The following is a 9,597-nucleotide window of genomic DNA, read 5'->3' as shown; positions in this document are numbered from 1 at the left end:
AGTTTTCTGCCATCTCCTCCCAGACATTTGTGTTACACGTTTGTACGCAGCCAGCCACCGCTGCGGCCTGAGCTAGGACAAATGTCACTGTGTCTGTGTGCAAGAGATGAAGATGAGTTTAGTGAACAAATGAAAGGAGAGATTTCAATTCAAGAAGTTCAGATAAGCGTTTAAGGACCTAGAGGAATGCTGGACAGGCTACATACTGCAGGTGGTTGTATGGGATGCATCATTTTGTGAAGTGAAGCACGTGTGGATCACAAGGTAAGGGAGAGGGAATGTATCTGTCCAGTCTGCAGATGTCACAGTAATTCCAATGGCAACGAGAGGGAGGACTTTTTACATTTAGTAACATTTATTTCTGCATTCGGTATCAAGTACATAAGTGCAAATATTCAGAGTCCATAATTAAGTCCATTAGGAACTACAGAGAATGTAATACAAATTGTAATAAATTTAACAAGCTGGAACTTTCCAGTTGCCATACATGTAAATCAGCCTGTCAATCCCTTACGACAAAAGTACTGGGTTTTGTTTGTGTATTTTTGGAGTTATACAAAACTGATTACCATAAGTACCGATTACTGTTTATTTTATTTGTGCTGGAAAACACTAAAACATCAGTCTACAATCTATATAGTTAATAAAGATGAATCCAACCAGCAACCCAGTGACGTAGAAGCAATTTTAACTATTGCATCAGTGCGCTAAGCAGGAAAGCCCCTAGCCACATGTAACATTGAAAGTTATAGAAGCAATGCCAATAGAAGAAGGAAAAACACTAAAAAAATAAAATAAAAAAGGTCAATATTATTTAGGCGCTCACCATCATGCACTTTATAAGCAACACAAAAAACCACATCTAGTACACTTTTCTCTTTGCTATACTTTAGTGCTTGACACAAGTGATTGCAAATATTCTAAGTGCAGAAGCAGCAGGGGAAAAGCACTGCTTCTGAGTTTCACGTTTCTAATATCATGGTGTAGAGAAATAAAAGAAGGATAAATTTGCAGTAAAGTGTAAGAACAGAGCTGTTTCACTCCAGATTCCCCCGTTATTCATTACTGTAGTCGATGGATTCTTGATGTCTGCTTTACTCTGCCTTTCTCTTAGCACCTGGGATTTTAGCCTGAATCCTAGAAATAAAGAAAAAGAATTGCATGTTCAGGCAGTAACTCCATTCCAGCAGATCCTCAGCTGGTGTCCTGGCTAGGGGTAACTGTGATCAGTGTGTTGTGGCAATGGGTGGACTACAGTTTAACAAGAAATAGAGGTGATTCCTGCCCATGCGCTCCTACAGGCCCCGTGCTGTAAATGTCCTGGTTGGCAATGGTTATGTAACCACAGGACATGCTCAGTGATATTCTCCTGCCCTTTGTTTTCCTACCGTGGGCTTCTGTGTACTGGAAGCCAGGAATGAAGCTTAAACAACAAAAAAAAATAAGCATAGCCTTTTAGTGCTGCCCAAGGCGACGTGTTTTCAAAATCACAGAACTACTGGCTGGAAATGTCTCCTGGAAGCCTGTCAGTCAGCCTCCTCCCAACTGCAGCAGGACTATTGCCAATGCCAGGTCAGGATGACCATGGCTCTGTCCTGCTGCACCTTGGAAGCCTCCAAGGAAGGAGGTGCTGGTACCTCCCCGGACAGCCTGCTCCAGTGCTGTACTAATCTCCTAAAGAAAATATTTTCCCAATATCCAGCATCAACATGTTAAGGTAGATTTGTGTGTCGCTCCTTGCAAGAAGGAGAGGAGGATGCAGGATCACAGCTCTGCCTCAGCCTATGCTCATCTGGGAAGGACTGCAAGCTCCTGCATGCTACCATCTGGGTAGGCCGTCACTGATAGGGCACGCTGTCCCCAGCAACACCCAGCTCTCAGCCACCCCAGAATACCACAGCCTCACAGCAAGGTCAAGTGCGCTACTGAACTCACTTTGCCACAACAGTGTTTATGTGGGTCCGCACGAGTCCCAAGTATTGATCAATCTGTGCCTGCAAAGACCAAGAGGAGACAAAGTCAGTGAGGCATTAACAAAGCAGAACCAGATAGACAAGGCAGAGCTGCACAGACGTACCTGATACTTGTCATATACAACAGGGAGAGTAAACATAGACACCACAGCTGAGGAGAAAAAGAGCACAGTGTTAAATTCCTGCTGATCAGATTCCTCCAGAGAAGAGACCTACTTCAAACAGCAACAAACGTATGGTGCCACTTGGTCAGCTGATCCACCAGGGATCTTTGTATTAAAAATTAACTTTGCTCAAATCTCCCAAATATGGGTTTTCCATAGCAGCTGCAAAACTGTAAAACACACATTGATTCTAGCAGTATGGATAATGGAATAGGAATAATGAACAAGGCAAAGTAAAAATTGGTGGTTTAACTATGGAGAAGGCACAATGAGGAGAGGCTATTTTGCCTAAGTAGAACCAGGGAATTGAAATTAAAAGCAGATTTTAAAAGAAATGATGATTTTTACCCATTATCAGAAGAGTCAGGCCATTGAAGAGGGCTCCCACGTAAGTCAGCAGCCACATTAGTACTGCAAACTAAATGAAAAACAGATCATTACATCAGCTCCAGTGTCACCTAAGAAGAAATGAGTTCACTTAAGTAGCTGATATAATGGCACATTAGCCTTTTTTAATGTGTAAAGGGACTTGTTAAGTAAAGCAGATCAGGAACTAGGTATTTTTTCTGGGTATATAAATCCATTTTCCTTTCTGCAGTTTGCTGCTTCTCACACTCTTAGCTGAACTTTCATGCATATTTTGGGCTTAATTGCATTCATTTAGGACCTCGCATGGAGCATGGCATAGGGAGATTTCTGCATCCAGTTTTGATGAAGGCAGGGGTCATTCAAAGCCCTGCCTGTGGCTAACAGCACAGTGATAATTCCAATGACTGAAAACTAGAGAGAACTGGGAGAAGGGTAAGTTCTTCTAAAAGCCTGTAGTAATTCAGAAGCCTAACCTATGTCTGCTCTCTTAATGATCTTCCCTTTGCTCTAGAGAACATCAACTTGGGTGAAGGTTGAAAATAAGTATCTGTCTCAGCAGGGAAGGAAAGAGGACAAGCCTCCACAGAAAGAAAGTCCACAGTTAGGAAAACCTGATCACCAGAGAGATTAAAGGGAAGGACACCATTTTGTCCTTTGGCAAGGTCACAGCACGAGAGATGCTTCCAGACCTGCAGGAGCTAAGCTGGTCCTCATCTTCTGTAACTCCTGTGTTATAGATAAACAAGTGCAGATACCCTAACTAAGCTACTGGAAGCAAGCAGATTGGAAATCAAATAGCAGAGCAACTTTGATATCTAGAGCTACACAAAACTCAGCTTTATAAGGACAGTGTCAACATGGGAAACAGCACTTTGAAATGTAAATTGGTCCTCTAGAGGGGGGTTAAAAATATTTGAAGAAATCCTACTTTTAAAGAATCCACAAGGTCCTGAACGAGAAAGAGCCTCCTCAGCTCTTTGACTGTGCTGTTGACGTATAGCTGGAGACAATCTGTGTATTTCTGAATCTGGTCCTGTGAGAGATTCATTTCCATATCCAAGTAGGCTCTGCCAGAAACACAGGGCAGTTAGAAACCCAGCCAGGTTCACCAGCGTGCACACTCATGCCTGTATAACCATCACCCCCTCCTCCCCAGCCCTCGCTTTTCTGTAGCAGGAGCAATGTAACCCCCTCCTGCAGGCACGCAGCCACCAGCACACCCTGCCTTCGCCCTGCATCACCTGTCTGCCTGGGCAACTGCATGCTGCACTGGGACTGCCTGACTACAGCTTTGCCCTGTGCCCACGCAGATCCTGGTCTGGATGGGTTCTTTCTTTATGCCTCCCAAAGTAGGGTGAAAATCCTCACTGGCAGAATTCCCCACAAACTTCTGTGCAACACTACTGTTGCAGAAGGGGACTCCTCCAGCTAGCAGCCTCTGGAGGAACAAGTGCTGCTGCCTAGCCATGTGTTACCTTGGGACCATTGCTGCCCAAGGCAAACTCATCCCCTTCTTGCTCCTCCAACCCTCTGCCTACCCTACAACTCCCACTAAGCTATGCTCAGATCTCGAGTCCCAAGTAAAAACAAGGGACAAGCAACCCAACTAACATCTTTCAGGGTGTGTTGGGAAGCCACATCAGTTCCGTGAACTGGTTCATGGGCTCACTGGAACAGCAGAAGATGACAGAGGACTCCGTTTCAGAGGACAAGTGCTTTCACAGATTTTTATCCCCCCTCCTCCCAGCCCATCCCTCTAGAGTCTGAGCCAATATGACTCTCAAGACTCTGGACAATGGAAACCCCTGTTGTGAGCAAGAATTTTATAGAGCAGCAGCTGAAGAAATGTGACTTCCACTAGGAATGGATCCTCCACAAGACACCCGATCCCCAGCCATGACCACAAAGCACTCACTTGAAGGGATGGCCCTCGTCAGTCTTCTGCACGGCCTGTAGGACTGATTTGTAGATTCTGAAGCTAATGGTGGCCGAGAGGCCGGCGAGGGCCAGGTAGGCCACAACACTGACGACGCTGAACTGGGTCAGGGAGAAGAGCAGCAAGAGGAGGCTGCCAAACACGATCCCTGTCTGCTTGATGTCGCGCCAGTACAACAGGTTGATAGCTGGGGAGAGAAGAACAACGTGTTAATGGCAGGAGCTAGGAGGGCCTCAAGACCACTGCCATGCTTGGGGCTTTCACTGGAGGATGAAGGGAGAAGAGGTGCTCCTCCTCACACCAACATCATCAGGAAGGTCCATGGCTGAAAGCAGCTCCGTGACTTCAGAGGTGGAGGAAAGGAGAACCGATCGCCTAGCTGGAATCCTTGCGCTTTATGTGGCTGGATTCTGTCCTCAGCACAATTTTGCAGAGAAAAGTTAAGGAAAAAAGCCAATAGAAGTTCCTATTTTTATTTATTTTTTTCTTTTTTTTATCACTAGTCCAAATGTTGTTTTTCCACTTCTGGATCAAAACGCCTTCAAGTTTTGACTGTTGATAAACAGATGAGAAATTTGGGGTTAGCCACAATAAGCCAATATCCTATTCAGCTATTCAAAGTTTTGACATCATTTTGTTACTTCTGAAGTAACAAAACTCCTAGTTTTGCCACTGCTTAATAATCACATGGGTAGGAAACCATTCACTTACATGGGCAGAAAACAAATGGAACCAGAAAATGCAGAGTAATTCCTCTGGCTACTACAAATCTGATCATCTCAGAACTATTTAACAAAAAAACAACTTTCTTCTTTCCTTGCCTAGATACATGAGAGGAATTAGGATAAAACAGTGGGAAAAAAACATCTGCCAACAATATATTTTTACATGTATAAAGGTGGCCATTTTGCATGGTGCTTTTCACTCAGTTTATATCATTTACTCCAGCAGGCAATCTTACCAACAGAAATAGACAATATAGGATCAAAATTTTAAGAAATGATCACTGAATTCAGTCCACAACAGTGAATTTAATTTATTTACACTGAGAATCTGTTTCTAAGAGGACTCTTCTAGCCAAAGCACAGGCCCATGGCAATCTAAACTAAGCAGCTCCAATTTTACACACTGTCCTCATGAACAGCTTGAGCACAACACAAGCCAAGCGTATTTCTTAAATGCCACTTGTCAAATAATCTGAACAAAGAGTAAATTCTGGGAAAATCCAATCTGCCAAAAGAAAATTCACAAATGCAAAAAGAAACCATATTAATCCAACACTGTCGTTCTTATCATCTAATCTCAAAACACTGTGAGTCACCACTGCATGTTTCCCTTGAGTCAATGAGCCATTACTCATTACTATTACACACATTAGCGTTGCTTTTCAAAGTAATGGGCTTGAGTGCAAAACTGCTGTTGGATTACTGAATGCAGCATTCCCATCCTACTATAATCTCCGTCAATATACACAACATAATGACTCTTTCATATTTCTAAGGGCCAGCTCTGAGCACCAGACCTACAACTGGGAGTGTGTATGATGAGATCCAAGGACTGCATCAAGGGACCTGGGAGCTCAGTGGCACGTGCTGAGTGTGAGCAGGTAAACTGGGGACCTGGCAGAGGCTCTCCAGTTGTATGGCCACATCTCCTTCCTGCAGGAACCCCAGGGCATGGACTGGTGGATACTCTGAAGATGCACTTACAGCACAGGGCTTGCACTCCCATCAGGGAGGTTGGCAGCAGACACAGCTGTGTCTGTGCAGCTGGAAGTCCACAGGCTGCTTGCAGTGTCTCGGGGTTGGAATGTGCATCTTGCAATGCATCCTTACAAAATGGCATCCAGAAGATAAGTTTAACAGTGTTTACTGCTTTTCATTCTCTTTTTCAGTGAAGGCACTGCAAAATTCTGCAGCACAGCATAGCAACTGGTGTGCTTTCACCAGTGAGCAGTTGGACAGGCACTACCATTCACAGCTCCATCCTTTTTCTGCTTAAAAATGTCTCAGTCAGAGGACACTTTTGGAAATGCATGTAAATCTCACTTTTTGAGATACTTAAATTCTATGTTACAAAATATCTTGATATTAAATGGACAGGTAAGCTGGCTAAGGGTGGGTTATCACCTACACACGGAACAAAAAGGCCAAGAACCAGTGAAAAATGTTACCTGAGCTGAGCAAAAACCACAGCAGCCCATTTCTGTGGAGCTCCCTGGGTCAATACTGATTGCTGATAAGACTCAAAAGCAGCAGTTCTTTCTTCCTATGATATTCTGCCTCAATTCCTGCAAGAATGAAGGACTGAAGGTGGCTGCATAGATAATGATTTGCCAAACTGCATTTTCTGATTCCTCTCAACTAGGAAGATGCTGAACGGCTGAAGAGAGATTTGTTTTTGTGTGCATATCCTGCAAAGCTGCCCCTTATTGAGATGGCTATGAGGTTTACTAAGGTGTATCAGGTAAGGAAAGCCTTGCCACAGCCATGAGATGGAGAGAGGCCAAATGACACAGTTTTGGGGCTGTGTGCATGCGTGAGAAAGGAGATGAGAGGCAGCTGGCCTCTTTCACCAGCCCAATGAGACCTGGGAGGGAGGGATCCTGTGTCTTTTAGACTTGACACAAATACTCCCATGTGCAGCTGAGAGGTGGAAAATCTCAGCAGGGTGGAGGTCCTTGCATGGTGCCCATGTCCAGCAGCCATCACTCCTGCCTCCAAGGGAGCAGGCAGTGGTGTAGGGAGGTGAACCTCATTCCAGCACCTGCTGGCCCCATGACTTTACTGCCCTGCCTGTTGATCCTTGCACACGCCGGGCTCAGACAAGCATCCCCAGTACACAGGAACACAGTGAGCACAAGCTGAGCTAAAGCTGTACACCTGACATCACCATTAGATGCTTTGGTCAATTCTTAGTGCAAAATCACACCATAGGATCCTGGTGCAGGCAAGGGTCCTGCAAGACCTGGGCTTGTTGTAGGCTGTGTGGGCACATGTGATACTGCCCAGACCCACGACAATGGCATGATTCTGAGCAATGCATACTGAATATGCATGAAGCAGGAGGCTGGTGCCACGTGAGCCCGTCGCTATGTGATGTGCATGCAGCCGGACAGCAGGTCAGTCTGTCTGGCTAAGGAACATGTATTTGTGCGTGCTGAAATGACAACTTCAGAGCTTTGATGTTTTCCAGCAAGAATTTGCAAACACAGTCCTGGAGAACAGGCACCGAAATCAGCCTCAGTTTCATTCAAAGCCTTCTGTTTTGAAAACCCCAAGTCTAAGTCCTGACCATGCCCATTAACATGCAGCAGCAGTTCAGCTGCAGCTTTTCATGATCTCCCTTCAGCCTCCTGGAAGGAGCAAGCAGAGTCCCTCCCTCAGTCACTCTGTGCCCTTTCCAGTACGACGCAGCAGAGCTCTGGCTCAGTTATAAAAGGGCTCTGGGTTTTGCCAGAACGCTCTCAGTCTCCAAAGACTTTGTGTTTATTACGGGGGACTCGCCAGCAATCTCTAAGAAAGCAGTGCTGCAGACTGCTGCAGGTCACTGCTACTGTCTTTGAAGAGTTTCTTCTGCGGAAACACATTTGATGAGCTATTTATCTGAAAGAGTTGCCTGTCTGTATTTTTTAACTCTCAACAGAACTTGTAACTTTTTACTCAAGTAGCATGAATTGGAAAGAGAAAGCTTTCAGTGGTGCCAAGCAGTGCCTCAGCTTTGCCATTCATAGTATAATTTCATCTTATTAAATGAATGCGAGTTCTTTGTTTGGGGCCATCTGTCAGACTAATGATGTACAAAGGTATATTTTCTGATTTAAGCAACTACGTGTCAATATCAACAGCCAGGAAATACCAGTGCTTACAAGGTAAGTTAAAAGTAACCTCCCAAATATGAATAACAGCAGCAGCACGCAACACTTGTGAGAGCAAGAAATGGCTCCTAAGCACAGTGCCTGAAAGCTCACTCAGCTCACACCATGACTTTCAGCAGAAAATGTTTCTGCTCCTGGATATTTGGCATCACAAAAGCCAGAAGAAAGACCCGGGGCTGGGAAGAGCAGTACAAGAGGGTGGAAGCAGTACAAGAGGGTGGAAAGCTCAAGATGGCTGAGGTGGACCAAGAAATGATGCTCCTGATTCTCTTTTCCTCAAGTCCAGGTGGAAACCATGAGAACTGAGCTCTGGTGGTTTCTGTCATTGCTGGAAACGTTGTGATATGGGGCAGCTGCAGCCCAAAGCTCCTGGGAGAAGATTCCAGAGAAAGAATGGGGGATTCTGACCAACCTGTGGCTGAGATGTGTTCCTGCCTTCAGATTTCTGCATGACTTAAAAATGGGACCTTCCCATGCCATGCCTCAAAGCAAGCAATTTAAGATTAAAATTAATGAAGATCAGCTGTGTACCCTGATCAATTCACATCTTCCACCGGTTCTCCCTGCCTTTCTCTGAAGATCTCTGTTCCCTCCTGATATTGCACGTTATTCCTCTACTGCAACAACTGTATGAAAAATGAGCATCCATCAAGCAGAATTTAGCACAAAAAGCATGCACAAAAACCTTGTGTGCAGCCTTCAGATGAGAGCCATGGACCTTGAGGATCAGATAAAGGTTATATGTTTTCAGCATACTAATAAACCCGTGGATGTGATCAAGCAGCCCTCCCAACAGTGGAGGTCCCATTGGGCCTCTTTAGGAGGTAAAATCAATGGGTTGTACAGCTTCATTCCATGTGTAATATTATTATTAATGAGAACTGAGAAAAAGTCTTTTATTCTGTATACAGTGCAATACAATAGAGACTTCATGATACATTTCCCAGGCCCACTGACAGTGAAAGGCTTAGGAAATCCAATTTAAGAAGGGAAGTCTTGTTTATAGCATTGCTGCAACAATATCTGTCAACAAACATGACTACTAGAGATGAGTCCTCCAAAAGAAGTAAATACTGCTTGTGCTCAAAGAAATGCCACTTCTCAGTTTTAACCACAGGGTGTGGGGACATGATTTCCTTCCTCTCTCCAGGGGAGGATCCATAGCCTTTGCTCCCCTTCCCACAACAGATCTGATTAAAACAGAATACAGATGGATACAACATTTAATGAGCAGTCTGGTGTCTTCAGAAGACTGCTGTGATCAACAGCAGAGCCAAG

The 9,597-nt window shown here is 44.7% G+C and overlaps 1 protein-coding gene across 3 annotated transcripts in view; it reads right to left on the bottom strand.

Moving 5' to 3' along the window:
* Nucleotides 1-333: 333 nt before the first annotated feature.
* RTN1 (reticulon 1) overlaps nucleotides 334-9,597 on the bottom strand; it is a 95,327-nt gene continuing 86,063 nt past the window's right edge. For all 3 annotated transcript variants that reach the window (XM_048948902.1, XM_048948903.1, XM_048948904.1), the window contains 6 exons: nucleotides 4,422-4,629; nucleotides 3,435-3,573; nucleotides 2,486-2,555; nucleotides 2,078-2,124; nucleotides 1,936-1,994; nucleotides 334-1,137 (listed from right to left, as the gene is read on the bottom strand). In XM_048948902.1, the coding sequence (XP_048804859.1) occupies nucleotides 1,095-1,137; nucleotides 1,936-1,994; nucleotides 2,078-2,124; nucleotides 2,486-2,555; nucleotides 3,435-3,573; nucleotides 4,422-4,629 (566 nt within the window). In that variant the 3' untranslated portion in view covers nucleotides 334-1,094. The remainder of the gene's footprint in view (nucleotides 1,138-1,935; nucleotides 1,995-2,077; nucleotides 2,125-2,485; nucleotides 2,556-3,434; nucleotides 3,574-4,421; nucleotides 4,630-9,597) is intronic.

The sequence above is a fragment of the Lagopus muta genome, chromosome 6, assembly GCF_023343835.1.
Source record: "Lagopus muta isolate bLagMut1 chromosome 6, bLagMut1 primary, whole genome shotgun sequence".
NCBI lineage: Eukaryota > Metazoa > Chordata > Aves > Galliformes > Phasianidae > Lagopus > Lagopus muta.
The sequence above is the reverse complement of the archived record's forward strand: the minus strand, read 5'-3'. Positions and strand labels throughout refer to the sequence as shown.